The sequence below is a fragment of the Cynoglossus semilaevis genome, chromosome 15, assembly GCF_000523025.1.
Source record: "Cynoglossus semilaevis isolate Cse_v1.0 chromosome 15, Cse_v1.0, whole genome shotgun sequence".
NCBI lineage: Eukaryota > Metazoa > Chordata > Actinopteri > Pleuronectiformes > Cynoglossidae > Cynoglossus > Cynoglossus semilaevis.
In genome coordinates, this window is record NC_024321.1 from 8,751,821 (window position 1) to 8,771,436 (window position 19,616).

The 19,616-nt window shown below is 40.9% G+C and overlaps 3 protein-coding genes across 9 annotated transcripts in view; 2 read left to right on the top strand and 1 right to left on the bottom strand.

The window, feature by feature from the left end:
• Nucleotides 1–3,693, bottom strand: part of nudt22 (nudix (nucleoside diphosphate linked moiety X)-type motif 22) — a 12,625-nt gene extending 8,932 nt beyond the window's left edge. The window contains exons 1-7 of one of the 5 annotated variants that reach the window (XM_008326887.3): nucleotides 3,615–3,677; nucleotides 3,409–3,514; nucleotides 2,474–2,570; nucleotides 1,189–1,858; nucleotides 998–1,120; nucleotides 687–784; nucleotides 68–161 (exon numbers count right to left, since the gene is read on the bottom strand). In XM_008326887.3, coding sequence (XP_008325109.1) covers nucleotides 68–161; nucleotides 687–784; nucleotides 998–1,120; nucleotides 1,189–1,858; nucleotides 2,474–2,562 — 1,074 coding nt within the window. In that variant the 5' untranslated portion in view covers nucleotides 2,563–2,570; nucleotides 3,409–3,514; nucleotides 3,615–3,677. Of the gene's footprint in view, nucleotides 1–67; nucleotides 162–686; nucleotides 785–997; nucleotides 1,121–1,188; nucleotides 1,859–2,473 lie in introns of all 5 variants that reach the window. The other 4 variants (XM_025063128.1, XM_025063126.1, XM_025063127.1 and 1 more) reach the window with 4 other exon arrangements.
• A 346-nt stretch (nucleotides 3,694–4,039) lies between these two features.
• Nucleotides 4,040–7,874, top strand: dnajc4 (DnaJ (Hsp40) homolog, subfamily C, member 4). Of its 3 annotated transcripts, none has more exons than XM_017039522.2 (7): nucleotides 4,040–4,130; nucleotides 4,607–4,721; nucleotides 4,809–4,899; nucleotides 5,571–5,746; nucleotides 5,932–6,090; nucleotides 6,910–6,996; nucleotides 7,091–7,874. In XM_017039522.2, the coding sequence occupies exons 2-7, from the start codon at nucleotides 4,630–4,632 to the stop codon at nucleotides 7,185–7,187; spliced, it is 702 nt and encodes a 233-aa protein (XP_016895011.1). In that variant the 5' UTR covers nucleotides 4,040–4,130; nucleotides 4,607–4,629; the 3' UTR covers nucleotides 7,188–7,874. The 3 variants fall into 3 exon arrangements, with proteins under 3 accessions (XP_016895011.1, XP_008325108.1, XP_016895009.1); XM_008326886.3 differs by having other exon boundaries at nucleotides 4,076–4,130; nucleotides 4,636–4,721; nucleotides 7,091–7,489; XM_017039520.2 differs by lacking the exon at nucleotides 4,040–4,130 and adding an exon at nucleotides 4,139–4,328 and having other exon boundaries at nucleotides 7,091–7,489.
• A 2,366-nt stretch (nucleotides 7,875–10,240) lies between these two features.
• Nucleotides 10,241–19,616, top strand: part of vegfba (vascular endothelial growth factor Ba) — an 11,765-nt gene continuing 2,389 nt past the window's right edge. The window contains exons 1-6 of the mRNA XM_008326884.3: nucleotides 10,241–11,644; nucleotides 15,335–15,386; nucleotides 15,473–15,669; nucleotides 15,758–15,831; nucleotides 15,933–15,968; nucleotides 17,526–17,612. Coding sequence (XP_008325106.1) covers nucleotides 11,567–11,644; nucleotides 15,335–15,386; nucleotides 15,473–15,669; nucleotides 15,758–15,831; nucleotides 15,933–15,968; nucleotides 17,526–17,612 — 524 coding nt within the window. The 5' untranslated portion in view covers nucleotides 10,241–11,566. The remainder of the gene's footprint in view (nucleotides 11,645–15,334; nucleotides 15,387–15,472; nucleotides 15,670–15,757; nucleotides 15,832–15,932; nucleotides 15,969–17,525; nucleotides 17,613–19,616) is intronic.

A 19,616-nucleotide genomic window follows, 5' to 3' on the forward strand; every position in this document is an offset into this window, starting at 1 on the left:
TATATGTATGTATGTATATATATATGTCATGCCCCTCTCCCTGCAGTTCTACAAACAATTTACTCACTGTTCTGCTGAGGAAGACGATATCTGTTGACTCGTGAGCTTCTGCTCCGCCTTCCCAGTACAGAGCCCTGACATCATCAGACGTCAGTGAGGAGCTGGGGACAAATGGACACATCAAATGGGTCTTTGATTTCACAGATCAGAGACAGCTCTTAGAGAAATGACCGCCCTTGCCCTGAAGCAAATACATAAATAAATAAATCACGGGTTTGCCGTCTAATATCCCGGTACTAATGCATGGAATTAACATCTTCTACCACTAGAGGCAGGAGCCTTTTTCCAGAAGCAGAAGATACATTAATGAATCAATATATAAGTAATTATTTTTGAGCACAGTATATTGTAAAATAAAGTTACTCATACTTTTTAAAATATATACATAATGTACTATTATTGAGCTAATATTTTAGAGCACTGTCCTTGATTTTGTTTTTAGGCTCATAAATCCATCCATATCTATTGTATTTTTACTCAGTTTTTATTTTTATTGTTTTATTTTATTTTATTAACTGAACAGTGAAGATAAATATCTTCAGAACAGAATTCACCACTGAGAAAACCTGACGACAAATATGTAACAGAACAAGTCTACAGTAAATGATAAGAACAGAACAACTTACCTGACGTAGAACTCAGCACTTGGTCTTTCAGCACTGGTGTGATTCAGAGCCACTCCCATCAGGACGGGCTTTCCCAGGCACCTGAGAGGAACGTTCACCTGGAGACGGACAACCAGAAAGTTACATCAACTGAAAGCTTTATATGTAAAGATGATAAATGTCTAACACTTGGCATGTAAAGTTTCCAACAAGTTAGGTGTAAGCAGTTACAGTAGGTGTTTCAACAGCTTTATATCTGTGGCTCAGAGCCACAGGATAGTTGACCATTCACAAGAAACAGGTTAGTGGCAGTTTAGAGCAGAAGAACTCACTTCATCTCTGATCTCGGCACACACTGATGAAAACAGCTCTGAGACGACGGCCTCTGGTCTCTGCTGCATCATCACCATGTCCACCTCCTCGCCATCTGCCAAGCCCAGATGTTCACACACCACCTGGACATGGAGAGGTGATGTAACTAACACACTCAGCAGTCACATTCATTTGATTACTGTGACCCCACCTTTGGTTCTGGGTGACCTCCAGGGATGTCCAGGAGACCTGCTGCCTCAGCCACTTTTTGGCTCCTCCTGATTAGCACCACCTGTCTGTCACGTGTGCACAGAATGGCACCTACTCCCAGAGGCTGAGCCAGCATGACCATTGAATCACTGAACTCTGTCTCGCCACGCTGACGCAGCTCTGTGACTTGACAGGACCAGTTAGTTCCCAGGTAGTCCTTATAGCATGTAAGTCCAAGTCTCAGAGTGAGCAGAGGCCTGGCGTCTTCATCTTTATTTTTGTTTTTAACACAGTGTTGAGGAAGTTCATCATTTCCACACGTGGAGGAAGCTGAACCCTGATGGACAACATCCTCTACAGTTCGTGTCTCGTTTTTTTGGTCCAAGCAGTTCTGATTAGAATTCTGTACATAGGTGTCACACAGACAATCACGTCTTCCTCTACACACTGATTCACCCCCACAGTCTTCCACACTGCCCACTGTAGCTGAGTGAGTGGAGGACAGGTGTCCATGAGAACCACAGGATGAGGAGTTGTAATCAGAGGTAGTGAAGCAGAATGAGTGAAGTCTGAATTTGGCCCCGTTAAAAAGCCATGGTTCCTTGGACACTCGCTGGCTCCACACATCTTCTATGTGACGCTCAACAGCTGCATCTGTCTGTCTGTTGAATCTGAACAGCAGACAGTACTATTACCACAGCAGGACATTTAGCATTTTTAGGACTTTTACTGAGGCTGTCAAACAATGCATGAACAGATAAATCTATATATTGCTGGAACAGAAGGACAAAAAAAAAACAGCAGGTAGATGTCCCTTGATAAAGGTCACAAATTAAGTTGTAAATCACAAAAACTATATGAAAACAGGCTCACAAATCTTAACTAGTGAGTCTCTTTTTTTCATAGTGATCTGCTGCCATCTAGTGGAGAAGAATTGAATCGTTCTGTCTGTTAGTGTCGCATAGACGAACGGAGATAAATTATTTTAAGCATATAGATATATTTTTTTTTTTTTTTAATTTTTTAACAAATTAAGTGAATCTGGATCAATTTCCATGGCACACCTGATGATCTCTCCGGGGACACCAGTGTGCCCCCGTACCATGGTTGGAAACATTATTTTAAAGTGGACTGTGTAGCCGTCATCATGCATACTGTATATTTTAGAACATTTGCTCGGAGCCTCTGAGTCTAAATTCTTTCTTTCTTCATATCCATACAGATACAGCTCTAACATAATAATGTTTCATAAATGACACATCTCATTCTTTGATTTAGACTCATACCTTTCAGAAAGCTCCACTCCGACCTGGCCCTGCAGCAGCCCCCTCCAGTGAGCACAGTGGAGCAGCAAAGACACTTCGGGATCCATCATCTCTTAAACTGTGGATCGGTGCATTCTTTTTGATTACAGGACATAGGTAGTTTCATCGTATTTACTACCAAGTAAAGATGCTACAATGACGCTGTAGAGAAAAAACATCTCGCAGACCTTATTAACACCACAAGGTTTTAGGTTTGGACACATTCACGCACGCACGCACGCACGCACGCACGCATACAAATAGGGAAGTGGTTGTACTGCAACCCTTACCACACTTTTTTGTACTATGCACTGTCGACATTTGATCAGTAGCTACGAAAAACATATATGAATATCAGCTCCTCCTGTTTGGCGTACAGTTCCAAAGACACACCATTAAAGGTGCTGAGAATACAATATATTCCACCTCAAGTTAATACAAAGAGGGTTAGCTTTTCGACATTTTAGTGCCATCTAGTAGCCATTTGAATGCAGGTGTTTGGTTTGAACTGTACAGCAGAATTGTACTTCTTATGACCGATCTGAAACACAAACAGACACTCCCACCAAGAGCACACACAAACATTGACAAACCTGATTCCCCGGACATTTATAATAAACCTGGACCTTTATGTAACATTATGTAACATTTATGAATATTAGCAAAAATATTTTATAGGCTTTTACAGCATGTAAAACACAGTGTTTGATTATGTTGACCACAGTCAATACTCAAGTATTATTTCGCCCACTATCGTTTTCGTCAATTTTATTTAAATAATAATGAAATAATTGGTTAGTTTTTATAACAACATATATACTATTTATTTTGTTTTATTTGTCTACATTTCCTCCTCTGGCTAACAATCTTTTTATCATATAACCTACTCGACTCATTAGTCAAATACATACTCTTACCTGACTCAAACTCTACGTCGCTGCTCTGACAGCTTAAGTGCCAAACTTTTGTTTTATCGTGTATCAGAAGTTGAAGATACACGGATGGTCATTATCGTGTCGAAACCTAACGTCCACAACCATAAGTATAGTGAGAATTACTGCACCAACAATGGGATAACTTTGTTGAAATGTTTCAAAAAGAAAGCCCTAAATGTTTCTGTTACCTTCCTTGAAGTGCAGCAGCGACGCTTCTTCCTCTTTTTCCTGACATGGCATCATTTATGCGCTCGCTATCACCATCTAGTGATTAAAGGACCAAATTGAAGTGTCAGATAAAGTTAACATTGTTTCCGTATTGATCCAATTTAGTTTTGTCAAAATAAAAGTATACTATAAACTATAAAAGTAAATTAGAAAATGTAAACGTTTTACTCTCCCTCCACTGTACACTGACAATACCATGATATTTATATCCTAAAATGAAACAAACACCATCAATAACAAAAACACTTTTGACGAAGCAATTAGTTGTATTACATTACTTGAAAAGGGATATTGTGAATAATAGAGAAATAAAAAAGATAAAGGAACAGAAAACAGAAAAAAATGTCACACTGGTGTTATTTTTTTTGCTTAGTAGTTACGCGGCCCTACTCTTAATTTGAAAATCAGCATACTTGTTTCCGATTTCGTCTTTGTTGCGATTGATGACGTAGTTTCATTTATGTAAGAGAACTACGGTAAGCGCCGCTGCACAGTTATGAAAGAAAACCCTGCTGAATATTGTCCTTCATTATTTTAACGCATTGAATTTGTTATACTTGTATTTCGTATGGCTAACATTTCCGGCAAACGTCATAGCCACCCATACTAACAACACAGACCTAAAGCTAACTGACTAGCACATTGGACGGAAAGCACGCGAAGTTCCCAAAATAGTGGGTCATCAGTTTTATCTGAACTTAACCAACTACAATATACTACACGTGCAGCTGTCTGTGTCTATATGGGAATGTTATTTTGAGTTACTTTCAATCTCGATTGTTTTTTAATTACTCTAGGTTTTGATGTGGCACACACCCCCAGACCATAACTGCTGCTGTGTCGAAGTTACCATAACACCCACCTTAATGATACTTTATTAACAGTGTTCTTGGACTTGGTGAAAGTTTAAATTAAGCTGCGTGATCTTCCTGATGTTGACCTCTTTTGACAGGTTCTCTGTGTGACTCTCTCATCATGCAGCTGCAGGCTCAGCTGACGCTGTGTCAGAAATGTCTTGGACGCTACAGGAGTGGACTGCGTCTCTTCTCTCAGAGCTTTGCACTCAGGTAGATCTGTCAAATGTAAAATGAATCACAGTTTCTTAACTGCCAATGTTGTTGGGTGTAAGAGCCTGCTGTGTTTTCTTTCAACAGAGAGTCTATGAATTACTACAATCTCCTGGGAGTGAACTCTAATGCAAGCCTTGATGAAATTAAAAGAGCATTTTTTGACAAATCCAAAAAGGTATTGCTTTAACCTTTGTGATATATTGTCTATTAACTATTGCAGGGATGTTGCTGCTGTTAATTTGAAGCTGATCCTAAACCTTTAGACCTGTGATTCTGATTGGTCTACAGACAATCTTTTTGTCATTGGCTATTTTATCCCAACATACTTATAGTTTTCTACATAAGGTAAGGAGTTGATTTAACCACCATAAGAAAAGTCAACATTTTTATTTATAGAATACTATTATGGTTTGGTCTAGGGGAAACTGGATGCTACAAGAAAGTGGGAGAGACTGCCCTCACCAAACAAACACCAGCAAAAAATTAAACACATTAGAGTAAACTTTAACAGACAACAGGCATGGTTTCTGGCAGTTTACATGAATGTGATTCAACGTCTATATTGTCTGTGGCCTCTTGCATGAACTGCAAAATCCTTTGTGTTCTTTTATTTTTAAAAGTGGCCTCTCGGGGGCAGTCTTTTCAAGCCTATGTACACACTATGTATTCCAACATACTCTAGTTATGTCAAGTGCCATGTCAATCTGTCATTCTACCACAAGGGGCAGTGTAACTCCATCTACCTTTGCATGATGGCCACCTATAGACATACATATTTATGGCAGTTGTTATCAATGCAGATATGTTTATAACACCACTCTGTCTGATTATCCCTGATTACCTCAGTTGCACCCTGACAGTGATCCATCCAATCCTAAGCTCCACGGTCATTTTGTAGAGCTAAACAAGGCGTACCAAGTGCTGAGCAAAGAGCAAAGCAGGAAGGAGTATGACTTGAGAATCAGACACACAAATCCTGGAGAATTTACACCAAACTCCAACCACAACATCTACAGACACAGGTGAAGCTCACCACAGTAGTTTTGTGTTTACTGACAGGTGAACTACCAGCTGACGTTGTCAGTACAAGCCTGAGAAGATGAATATTACAAATGCATTGACTATATAAGAAATTGATTCAGCTAACAGCCATTGCTTTACTGCAATGTTTTCCATTGTATTTTCTGTTTTTACCCTTCGTCACCAGCTCCAATATGGCCAATCAGAACAACAGTCATTACTGGGAGCAGTTTCGTCACTCTGGCACCGTCTCACCACAGGAGATGAAGAGGAAAAACTTAAGGCTTGTGGGCTACTGTCTGCTAGCTATGTTGCTCAGCATAGGAGTCCACATGGCCTTGTTCAGGTAAAAACTGTACACACAAATGTGTCTTCAGTGTTTGCATTACACTCTGGATGTGTCTTATTATAAATCACCATCTGCCAATTTAAATTTAAAACAAAAGTAACATGTGGTTATGGTGCATTAATGGTGCCCTTGTCTAATAAAGGTTATAAGTAATACAGTATATTGATATCATTAGAGACATGGAGGTGTTAATGCATTCCTACTTTAGTTTGATGAACTAATAACCATTACAACAACCAAGGCTGTTGTAAAATATCTGAAGACTTGTTCAACGTTCTCTCTGTTAGACTCGTTGCCGTTTGTCTGTCAGCAGAGGAAGAAACTTTGTTTTCTCGTCACCGTGTACGCAGCCATTGTCAAACTGCTCAGCTATGACATTCCTGTGCATGCCTGTATTTGTTCAGGTGTGTGTGTTTGTATTTGTTTGTGAGTGTGGCTTTCACTGTGTGGAGTGTGAAAGATGCTTCATTCAAGTTCCAGCTCCTTTTTTTTGTGTCCGTCTTTTTTCGTCACCACAGCAGCTTCATCTTTTCTCCTTCAGAAAGTCACGGCGGCGTTTACGATTGACTTTGTTTGTGGACCTGAGTCCACGCCATGTTTCTTGACACAACCTCTGGGTTTCTGTTGTGTCTTGTGTGTTTGCTTTCACACATAGACTCTGTGCCACTTCTGTTTGTGCAGATTCACGTCTTTGTGCCTGAAGAGCTGTTTTAACAGCTGAACAAACTCATAAATACAAGCGAGCACACCAAGCTCCTGCCCGGCTCTGAGGTTTAGGTCAAACTGAGTCATTCTGTAATTCTGCAACTCTTTCAGAAAACTGGAGGAAATGCATAGAACCTACATGGATGAGAAAGACCGAGTCATTACTCAGCTTTACAACGAAAGCAAAGAGAGGGCAAGGTAAATGCTGCACAGACAGGTCTCTCATTATTTTATTTGTCAGTTTTGTGATGCTCATAGATAAAAATGAAGTGTCTTTTGTGTTTTAACTCAGGGTCAACGGTTACAAGAAGCAGATTGAAATTCTCCAGCAGAAACACGAAGAGTTCCAGGCGAAATACAACAACCTGAACAAAGGAGACGCCAAATAAGAGATTCCTGCTCTGCTGCGTGAACGATTGAGTTTGGGAAATGTGCTTCTAGTTTTAGGATTTTTTAATTGTTTTGGACACTTTACACTAGTTGAAGCACAATGACCTGAGACACAGGAGCCAGATAGTGCCATCTCAATTTCTAAGGTGGCTCCCTTGTCATTTTTAGCCACTTTGCATCAGTCGTGCTCATAAGGGTTCCCTCAGGTTTTTGAAAGGAGCCTTGAGGAGCACAGTAAAACCAAACGGAGTTCCTGTGCTGAACAACACGTAGAGCTCTTCAAGGACAGTAAATTATTGGTACTTGATGTTTATTCCTCGTGGAGACTGATATTAATTAAAATCATGTCTTGGTTTGCACGCAACAGGACCCAGCTAGATGTTCTCTCAGACCTTCTTAAACAGTTGCAGACATAAACACAGAAAATAATATTAATATCCCATTTCTTCCCATTTTGTGTGGCAGAAACACATTTCTGAACAGTTTTTTATTCACAGTCTTTGATCCTGCACCCTGGTCCATCAACAAACAAATAAAAGTATAAGAGTGTAAGTCATGGATGATCCAACACATGTACTGAGTACTGAGTTTATTTACAAAGTTGTGACACTGGGACTGGAGCAAAGTAAAACCATATTCCTATGTTATTGTTTGCCTAAATTAAATGTTTTTTTTTCTTTCATCGACCATGACTTTTGTCTGTTTCTATTCCCTTCTACACAGATGGAATAGTGTGTTTTCAACCAATTTAAAAGGTTTCTTAAAATCTGTGCAGGGCAACAGTTTTTAAAATCAAGAATAATCTTATGATCGTCTTCGTTACTTGGCCAATTCAACAGTTCATTCCAAAGAACTGTATTATATCGATTTTATTCTATTAAGGTACTGCTTTATGAACCTTGACTACTATTGGTTTGCAAACACAATACCAAAGACATCATTTAAACTTAAAATCCATCTGTCCAGGTGACAGTACTGACACTCTAACCCTTCTGTCACCCACAGTGTGTCTGTGTATGTATTCAGAATCAGTGAACGGTGGATGTTCAAATTATGATAATAGTACAAACTGGGTTAATGTGTTATAAAATGATTGACATTAACACTGCTCATTAATTAACGATATGTGGATTAAGGATGTGTGGTTTAGAAAGTGCCGGACTATTGCTCAGTATAAACTTACTGTGAATTTAATACCTGTGTCACTCAATTACACACAAATTACAGATAAAAATGAGTTTGTTGGTGTAAACAAATAAATACTATCCTCTTCCTTTTGCCAGTTAAAGATCTGTTGGTAAGTTTGGTATGTCCTGTTTAATTATCAGTTTTCCTGTAAATAGGACTGTAAATTAAAATAGCTGACAGCATGTTATGAAACACTAGGGATATGTTTATTAACAGAATAAATCAATGGAATGTCATCCATTTCATTACTTTGTTCTTGGGCACACTGTCAAAAGTCTTTAGCAGAACCAGCTGTAAACCTTTTGTCTGTTTAATGAAAAACCACCCAGAAGAGGTGCTCACCAGTTTACTGTTTCGACTTTCTTTCTGAACCTGCTGAGGTGATGATTTCAGACGGAGCAGCTGCAGCAGATTCTGCAGAGAGTTTTATTTTGGTTTGAAAACATTTCAAAAATGTTCCCTGTGACAAGACGTGACGGTGGGGGAAAGGCTTTGTTTCTGGTGTTTTCTTCTCTACACATACTTGCACATGTATGGAAACGGTTGGGAGTCTTGCCTTCCTGTCAGCGGCGGCCCGTCCAGAGACGTCAGCAGGAGATAACTTATCCCCCCGCATAGCACACAGACACCCTTACCCTCATGTGGCGTGTGAGTGCCCTGTCATAACCCAAACACATCATAATGACTGAGATTCTGGTGACAGCATTCCTAGACACACACACTCACACACACACACACACACACACAGAAGACCTGGCTCATGGGAAGGGCAGATACTACACAGATAAAAGCTGCTTCAAAGACAAAGCTAATTGATTGTTTTCTATCTTTAGTTTAATGAGCTACAAACACAGTAGAGAAATTATGTCACAGACATAAATACTACACTGTGTGGATCTGGATTCCTGTGTGTTCCCACTCACTGTTTTTAAGTAGCTAAAGAAAACCAAGGATAAAATGTAGGAACAACAATCTCTACGTAATAAATACAGGAATTATATCAAATTAATCACTTTATTATTTTTGTGTGTCAATAGAAGAGCATTTAGCTGTTTATCCAAGCCAATTGTCATGGTTTGCCATGAGTGTCTGCAGGCAGGACCCAGCACGAGGGAGATTTTTCAAATGCAGTGAATTTATTTACAAAGAGCAAAATTTAAAAAACTCACTGGGTTGCAGGAAAAGGGAAATTAGAACAAAGAGCAGAACTCCAAGACTATCAGGACACTAACATCAAATACACACCAATGATGGGGGGGGGGGGGTGGGGGGGGGCGACCTCACACCGATCCAACTTTGTTTATACACAACAGTAAACACAAAATGTAAAAGGAGGGTAATGGGGTAAGGAAAATATAACCAGCAGGTGGCAGTAAGTCAACTCACAAAAAGTAGAATAGTTAGTATAGCCCAAAGAAGTAGAAGATAGATGAAGGGTTTTATTATATGATATGTATAAATCATATACATATGAATCATAAAATAGACCAGTTTTCTTGCAGAATGATATTTAAATATTATTTATGAAATGTATGTAAAGTGAGACGGTGGAGCTCCAAAGATCTGGATGAAAACAGAGTAAAAGTCTCTTTATCCAGCGACAAAATAAACAACACAAAACGAAAAACACTGTTCATACTTAGCACCACCTATAGGACAGGTGGGGGAGCTACATTCTCATCTTCTAACCCTTAATCTTTTTTTTTTTTTTTTAGGAGTGAATTTAGAATGTCCAAATGACCTCATCCTGTGTGTTTTTGGACCGTGGGAGGAATTTGTGAATTTCCCCACAGTGAGACGAATAAAGGACTTCTTATCTTATCTTATCTGGATTGCCCAAACCAAACTCATGCACATCTGGGAAAACCATGCGAACTTCATACACAGAAAGATGGGATGCAGCTGGGTCTCCCTGTAAGGCAAGAGTATTAAGTATTACGCCAATCTGAATATATTTATAACAGTATTAGTGTGGCAGCTTTGAAATGTCTTTAAGCAAGAAGAGCGCTACATGTTGAATGTTGACATACGCAGAATAAACACCCAAATAATACCAAAATACTGCGTACTTCATCTGTACATTTAGGGGTGAAATGAATCAGATGACACTAAAAAAATCTACAACGGCCCATCTGTGGGTCCCAGACCAGCTTTTGAGACCTTCACAGAGCTGCTGCTGCTGCTGCACCTGTATCCAGTCCAACGCCGTTTAGGAAAAAGTTGGCAGCGCAATGGTTACGCTGCGAGCGTCTCAAGGGCAAAGGAAATGAGGAAATCGATCAGAACAACAAATGAAGACTGCCACCTCTGTGTCTGTGTCTGTGTCTGTGCGTCTGCGTGTGTGTGTTGACGCTGCTGTTGCTGCTGCTGTCAGCCGAGGATGACATTTCAGCTTTAAATCTCTAAGGATAGAGAAGAGAAGAGATGCGCCCGGGCGGGAAACGTCACATTTTCAGTTGGAGCGTCGGTGAGAGGAGCCTGTGACCGAGGCAGGAGAGAGGGATCTACCGCACTGTCACTCCTGCACGCCCGCAAGCTGGGGATCAGAACCGAAGGAACGTCCTAGAGTTGGATGATTGATTTTCTTTTTTAAAATTATTATTATTATTTGGAGCGACAGCGAGGATTTATCATGTTTCAGCGGGGAATCGTTCACGAGTCACGCCACCTCGGACCACTCTAATGGGTTCAGGGCAAATGAACTGAATGGTTTTGATTTGAAAGGTTAAAGGAACACCACTTTAAACTTTGATCAACTGTGACAAAAACAGCTGGATTATTGAGGTCACGGTGTCACAGTCAGACCTCCACTGATGCCTCTTACTGTCGGCGCGTGTGTGTGGTAAAACTACTGGATCACTGGGCCCTAATTCTCCTGAGAATATAAACTAAAATTAGCCCCGAGGTCTCTTCATCTGTCGCATGCTCACATTTACGTCATTCAGAATGAAATGCCAGAAAGTAAAGTTGTCACCCCAGCTCTGAAGATGCCACCGTGGGAGCTTTTCCGTGGAGGGAGTCTGGGGAATGAAAACGGGAATTCTGCGTCTCTAACCGGACACTGATTCCAAACACCTTGGTTTTTTTTTTTTTTTTTTTTTTTGGTTTTTTTGTATCTTCTTACCATCTTCTTTTCTATTTTGGATTGCTCCAAAATTTGTTTGTGCGGTCCCCCCTGGACTCCTGCACAATGGGGATTATGCTTCAAGTTATTCTAGGAATGTTTCAGTGCCTGCTGATCACCAGAATACCAGCGTCTCACGCCAAGGTATGATCGCATGCTTCACCATTTGACCTGAACAGACTCGTGTGTGCCAGCAGACATGAGCTTATGTTGTGGTTTGTTGTGATTAATTACGGTGATGGGCAGTGATGGGCCTTTAGCGGCCTCTGTGAGGTGGCTCTGTCTGCTGCAGATCATGAGGGGCTTTGTGGGAGAAAAAAGGAGAGGTTATCCTGCAGGTCAATGACACCTGTCACTCCAGGCCCTGGGAAAGTGCTGCTGCAGTCGACTGTTTGATTCTCTATTGATCAGTGCATTCTTCTGTTTATCTGGTACTTTCTAAAAATCAGAGTCCATACTGATCAATTATTAACCAAATCACTTAAACTGCTTAAAAAGGTAATTGATAAGAGCAACGTCTCGGTTGCCAGATTGTGAAGGGAAAAAAAATCGTAAACACACAATAATAATAAACATGGCAAATATTTCTGTTGAATTCTTTACAGTCATGGGTTTCAATATTACTGTTTGTTTCTCAAACCACAAAGACTGTGTCTGTGGATCAGTGAGTGAAGAACTGGCTCCTAAACCAGACAATACTAAACCATTTCCATACTAGTTAGGTCATGTGCTGGTTTTCATCCACATCCTGTTATAAAAGCACACGGTACTTTTTCCCACATCAATCCTGCTCTTTTTTGTGCCGTTTGACCCAGAAAGTAGGAGTAAATATTTTTACAACAGGTTTTATAGAGTGTCCTACATTCAAGCTACAATAGTTGAACTCTGGGTGAAATCTGTTGAACTCTGTCCTACTCTTTGATAATTATGCCCATGTTTTAGAATCATTATCAACCTAATTTCATTGTTTTTGCTACACAACCCAGCACTTTCTGTGTTTTAAAAGTGTTTTGGCTGTGAAACATTCAGGCCGCCAATTCAGCTGTTATCAATTTGATCTCTGGACAATTGGAAAAATATGTTTATTCATTATGGAATGCAGGGCTGTAGTTAGCTTAGCCTAAATGCTACGACCGTTTGGCTGTGTAAAGGAGACAAACTCTTGAGTTTTCTGACAAACATTTTGTTTCTCTATTGAAGTTTTCTGCTTAATGATGCTTTAAAAGGTTGGTCAACTAAACAGACAAAACGTGGGCCGTTGGAGGAGGTTCTTTAGTCCACAGCCTGAAGTGGATCAATGTTACTAACTGGAGAGACCTGCACAGGCTTTATTTATGTCTGGAGACTTGTATCAGGAACAAGCAGTGCCCACGACTGTGTGGGAGCCAGCTCTGACTCTGTGCTGCCGTATGCTGTGTGTTTTAGTGATTCGTCATCCTAGACACCACACGCACCACAGCGACGTGCACTTCACCTGCACGCAGCTGCTGCCTCCAGCTCAGCACGCTCTGTTTTAATGTTGCCTGCTTCTCTGAAGGCTTGTTTTAAAAAAAGGGTGTCATCCTTCTCTGTACGGCCTTACACACACACACACACACACACACACACAGTCCAATCTCTGTGGTGTGATCTGGGGGTGTACAGAGTGGGATGTGTTAGACATTAGTGCAGTAATAGTACCAGAGCAGATGGCACTTGTCTGGACCAGTGTTTGTAGGTGTGAGTGTCTGAGAGGATGAAGTTCATTATTTGGCAAAATGTCAGTAATAAAAGTCAGTTTTACAGTTATTATGTGAGCCTTGGCTGGGCTACGGTTGGATAAAGATTAGGGATACGTTTTTTTTAAGAATAGAGTGAGTTTACTGTTCTAAACAGAATCACTACATCAACACACTTTGTATGTGTGTGTGTGTGTGTGTGTAATTCCCAGAGAGGCAGAACCAATAAGAGGCCATTCACAGGATGTAAAAAAGGCAAAATGAGGTCTTGTCTGCCTGAGAAACAGAAAACACACACTTGCTCTAGCTCACACCCTGGTCCTACAGTAGGCACAAAATGGCCTCAGCTTAACTCTGAATCTGTGTGTGTGTGTTTGTGCATGTGTGTGTGTGTGGGGGGGGGCTCTGGACAAAGTCCCTTACAAATGGCCTTGGTTTTGACGCACATGAATCAATTACAGGTAGCAATGTCAGTGTCTGTCTGACTGTCTGTCCGTGTGAATGAAGGCCTCTGTGTTTGTAGGTCTGTGGTGAAAGAAATATAACAGTTGTTAAATGAATGAATTTAATTTAAAGGAAGTTTGTTTAAAAAACAACAACTTACAATTAAAAACCTACTCTTATTTGACTAGAGTCCTCATATAATGGAGATGTTAGGCTAGCTTAGCTCAGGTTATGTAGCTTAGCTTAACTAAGGTTAGGTATCTAAGCTGGATGTATGGCCAGAAGAAGGTACAAGTAATTATAGACATGGTGTTCCTTCACTTCAGATCAGGAGCTTCACGTACATTCAGGAGGTCGGCAGACGTTTCCAGAGCAGATAGATGTCTACAAAAACTTTTTGGATTTTGGTCGCCATACTTAAAAAATGAATTGCAAGTAGACAAAGGCCATGGAGCTTTGATAAGGCCAAAGGTGAGCCCATCAAATTTACAAAGTCAGAATGAAGTTAAAATCAGAGATTAATAAAAATTGGATCCTGAAGTAAACATACACAATAAAAAGGTTATCACCAGTGCTTTCCTTCCGCATTGTGAACAATAACTTGATCTGAGGGCAAAGTGCAACAAGGTAATATGTGGTTAAAATAATAGTGATAGCAGTCCAGTGGGATGATGCTCCGCTTTACACTAATGACGACAGATCACAGATGAGGAATCAGGTAACATTTCAGCTCATTATCTCTCTTTGCAGAGCTACTAGACAATCAGGTAGACTCTGGGCCAAAGGTAGCAGACAGAAATACAACTACCGTCCTGCACTGTAGATGTTCCTGCATGTACACGTTTGGTTGTTTCTTTTTGTGACCTTTTAAACATTCATCATAATGGTTCATAAACACTCCGTATTTTCATAATATGGCCTTAGTGATTTGTTGTTAATGTGTCAGTTGTGATAACGTGATAACGCTCGTTCAGATTTGAATGTTTATCCTACAGTATTATCAACGTTCACAGCCTTCACTTTCATCCTCCCACTCAACATTGCGTCACTCATCTCATATTCAGGGGCCTTTGTACTGCTCATTAACAGGAAATACTTTGATTTGGCTTCGTACCAGCAGCGTTGCACAAAAACAGCAAACCAGAGGACAGTGGAGACGCAGGAGCTGCTCTATGATTTTATTGCGGTTCAATTAAGTGATTATCGACATATAATAGCAGATATGCTGTATGAAATTAAATTTTAGGCTGCAATTATGGTTTGTTATTAAGGTCACTGCTGTGCTGTCCAGTTCCATTACTTATCCATGCCATTCCCACAAACAGGGTCGACTTCAGTCTAGCCATTACACAAATTTGATTTATTGAAGTTATCTTCAATAATTACTGGAGGAACAGAGTCTCTGTAGATCTTCTCCAAAGATTGTTCATCATAATGATCTCATACAGTCTGGTAAGAACAGGCTCCCTTTTTCTAACCTAAGACAATATTAATTTATATTTAGATGAATCACTGCTCCCCTTTTGGAGTTGCGTTTTGCCAACTTTTCCAGCTTCCTACCTGAATTTTACATTCACTATGAAATTAATAGTAAGCGTAACCTCTGTGATCTCCACCCTGTGTTTCCAAGAATCTAACAGTAACGGTCGATTATTTGTACCTCTTTCTCCAGCTCGCCCACTGGCGACCTGCAGACTCCCCCAAATCTAGAGAAGGTCGAGAAGGTGAGCTCCTTTTTTCCTTTCTCCTCTTACCTAAAGCATCTTCACACGTGAGTTTTTAAACGTCTCGTGTTTTGTTCATCTGCCAGTGCGGCGGTGGTTGGAGGTGTATTCAAGGAGTGGATGTGAACCTCGGGACACCCTGGTGGAGGTGTGGCGGGAGTTGCCAGAGGAGACCCACCATCTCTTTATCCCCTCCTGCGTGTCGGTGAGGAGATGTGGTGGCTGCTGTTCTGACGAGGCCCTGGAGTGTGTGCCAACACTCACGCACACACTCACCATGGAGGTATCTGTGCCACTGTGTCGACTGCATCTGTCTTTGTACAAACTGTGAAATCATTGCTGTGATTTGTCATTTTCGGACTGGTGTTCAGCTGATGAGGACGTCCTTCATGAAACACGAGCTCATTGAGTTGCCTTTCGTGGAGCACAGCCAGTGTGAGTGCAGGTAATGAATACACCCCGGGTGTCCGTGCACATCGGTGGAGGAGGTGTGTGATGGAGCTGCCACTGTACTGACGCCATCTGTTTTTTTTATATTTCTGACAGACTAAAAGAACAATTATTGCCACTGCCTACGACAAGGTAATTCATCCACTTTTTTCTGGCTTTGATTTATGTCTTTGTGAGATCTTTTTTTTGGCAGTTGTTCTTTTTGCTGTAATGTTGCAGAATGGAACAAAAACAAACCCCACTGTGAGCCTCTTTACCTGATTTACTTTAATTTGATTTTTGATTTTATTTTTACTGATTTATGTTTTGAAGGATTTTCTTTGTTGAAATCAAATACATCCACACTGCCAGGGTTTGCTGTTGCCCTGCAGTGTAACCCCTTGTAAGTGAAGAAGAAAAGTAGAGTAAAGTCAACAAAGTGTCTCCCTTTAGTACAGAACCATTTCTGTGCTAAAGCGAGACACTTTGCTGAGTGTTGTCAGGGACCAACAGCTGTGTCCTCTGGAACAGACTCTGGTCTTGATGCTTGTTTGTGTGTCCCCTGCTCCGATCGTACGATTGTATCTATGGTGTTTATGTCTTTCTTCCTGTTTGGATGTGGACATAAACACAGGATTCCAATATACAGTATATATGTGTCTAGATGTCTCACTCTCTACAAAGGGGTTGTAGCCTGGGTTGACACACACGCACATGTGAGTGTCTGTGTGTGTTTGTGTTCATCCTGCACGTTGCTGTCCTCCTTGTATTAGACCGACTGTGTGTGAGAGTTTGTAAATGAGCTAATAATGGTTTTCGCGTGGTATGTGTAAACGTGTGGGTGTGTGTGTTTGTCCCTCGGCAAGTTAGCATCTGCGGGCCTCTTTCCCAGAATCCCCTGGGAACGCCTTCATCCTGTTGTCACCATAGTGATGATTTTATCTTTGCTGCCATGTGCTCTCTCAGTGATTTACAGAGCAGGGAGTCACCAGACATGCTGAGGTCAACAGCAGCAGCACTCAGCTGATAAACATGACATTACATGAAACTATATCATTTATTTAATCTAAATTAAATTTGAGGTAAAAAATATAATGTCTTATAACTAAGTTTAAAAGAGGAAAATGCAAAGCTTCAGTCTGTACTGATGTGTCTTTGGACTGAGGTGGATTGAACACGCCTGAAGCAACAGAGATTAGCAGTGCTCACGTTTACTGCACCTCTGAAAACCAAACAGTAGCTGTGTCAAAGTCGTATTTTCTTTTGTGGCTTTTGTTCTTTTCTGGTGGGACTGTGATTTTACTGGATTGATTTTTTTGTTTAAGTCAAACATCACAGCACAAAAATATTTCATTACAATGACACAACAAATAAAGAGAAGAAGCTAAAGTGAGGGGATAGTAGAGTCTGCTTATGAATAAATCAATACCCTCTGGTCATCACACTGATACAACAAGGAACTTTAGTGCAATATTTGCTCTGCACTAATGGCTTAAATGAACTGCCCTGTTCCCAGAACAACAGCCGAAAGAGTTTGATAAGGATGAGCTGTAAAAGTCTTAAGGAAACCCACAAAACAGTGTTTTATGGATGCAGCGCTGGCCATGAATGGACAGTTCTTTATCAACGTCACAGTATTGGAAATGTTGATGACTCACTTTCAAATGTTGTGACTTATTAACGATTGGACTTTTTTTCTGATATTCCCAGGTCACATCTGAAGCCCAGCAGAACAAATGAGAAGAAGAAGGAGCGAGGGAAGTCCAGACAGAAGACAAGTGGAGACATCAGCGCTGCGTATGTTGAACCCTCACTCCACACTCATCTCAGTTTGGACTTGTATGAGTCGGTATTGCGTGGACACAGTCGGCCTCAGGGTGAATGTTAGTGTTAGGAGAAACAGGGTATCTGGTCCACACTGTTACTGAAGGACACTTTGTTTTACAGCTACATCAGTCAAGGCCTCTCTCACACAGATGCGCTCACACAGGTTTCCAGCTTGCAATAGTGAGGAAAGAAACAGACAAATCAAAGATTCTGGATTGGTTTAAACTCCTCCCACATTTATTAGAAGACCTCAAAATGTACTTTAAGATATAAAATTGAATCAAACGAATTTATCGAATATTCATTTAAGGCTATCACCTCATCTTTACTCTTGTTTTTTATGATAAATATAATGCGGTAATTTTACTTGTAAATCCAGCCATTGTTCCAGTAATTATTACTGTAGAAACTCTAAAATGTCCAACACACTCAGGTTTCTCCTCATCACCTTCTGGTACGTCATTTCAAGAGACAAATGTCCCAAAACAGACTTCCTTTTTAAGTAAATACATTTCAAGCAGCCTGGCATTGTTTCGTTTTTATGTTCGAGAGCGGAGCCATTGTTCAGTAGATTTGTGCAGCAGTTTGGGCGTCTGATTCAGGCTGCCTCCAGGAACACTGTGGGAGGAAGTGTTTCGGGCATGCTGGTCCACCTCAGGGCACACCCTGGAGCAGTTCCAGGACACAATGAAGGGATCACATGTTTCTCTTGGCGTTTCCTCAGAGGAGCTGGTGAAAGTGGCAGGTGACTGCTACATCTGCGAACTCAGCTTTAGATAAGTAGAGGAACACAAAGACTTCTTTGTTCTCAAAGATCACAAAAAAGACAACAAAAAAAAAGCCAAAATATTTTGTATTTCAGTACAACTCAGTACCACGTAGTCTTCTACTGAACATTGAACAAAACGGAAATTTGGTATGCACTTGCCTAGTCTTCTACTGAACATTGAACAAAACAGAAATTTGGTATGCACTTGCCACTGGCTTACATGAGCTTCACAGGTTTTTGCGTTGAACATTTTGACATTCTGTCAGTCTGTGGTTAACTTTCTTTCCCTTTTCCACCTATATCAGTGTCACTGTTCTGTCAGTCCTCTTTGTGAAGCAGAAGTGGTCCTACTGGGTGTGATGTACTTCAGTATCCATCCGTCACTCAGAGCAGGCTTTATTCAGGATCTGGCAGGGGTGAAATCTGTGTAATTTGCCCCTTAGTGCCTCCTCTCTGTTCGCGCCAGTGGCAGGCGTGGTCATCGGGATACAAACAAAGATGGCCCCTCTCCGCCTCATTAAGTTACTTCATCAAGGCTGCCAGCCTCTGAGGAAAACGTGGGCAGGAACCAGTTCCAGTTAATGGACCGACTGACACAGGCGACGTTCTCAGACTCAGAGACATTGCAGGGCGGCTGGAAGAGGAAGAGAAGGCCTCTCGCTGGTCTTACCCATCACGAGAAAGTAAAAGTGAAATAGTCATGGTAACAAACAGAAAAAGACAGGAGAACAGAGAGAGTGGGGAGTTCGTCAGCACCTGGGGAGACAATATCCCCCATTTGTCATGCTTCGTCCACACACTGCTTTCTGGGTTTGATGCTAAAAAACACCAAGCTGCTTTTCAAAAGCTTTGTCTTTCACTTTAGCCTTGTACGGATTCACCAGTCAAACACTTACACTTTGAAGAGTCTGTAAGTATTCCAGAGTTTGAAGGTTCGACACGATGTCATGCACCATACTTAAAGCATTAGTTTCAGCAGGGATGGGTCATGACTCAAACTATTAAATGTGCATCATCGCTCCTGTGAGTGGGTTTTGCATTAGAACTGCTGCACTGGGAGGCGCACTTACTGGAACCAAGTTGTCAGCCTTGTGTAGGAAGTGTTTTGGGTTTTTGTGCGAATAAAAGGATGAAAGTAAGACTGGTTACTCTTCCAATAAGGAAGGAGTATTTTACACTGTACGTCAGACTAACTTTTTATTCAG

What these genes read in the sequence shown, in the direction of transcription:
- dnajc4 (XM_017039522.2), top strand. Translation starts at nt 4,630, where the DNA reads ATGCAGCTGCAGGCTCAGCTGACGCTGTGTCAGAAATGTCTTGGACGC. An exon ending in TTTTTGACAAATCCAAAAAG is followed by an intron (nt 4,900 to 5,570) that starts GTATTGCTTTAA and finishes TGATTACCTCAG; the next exon opens with TTGCACCCTGACAGTGATCC. An exon ending in GAAAGCAAAGAGAGGGCAAG is followed by an intron (nt 6,997 to 7,090) that starts GTAAATGCTGCA and finishes GTTTTAACTCAG; the next exon opens with GGTCAACGGTTACAAGAAGC.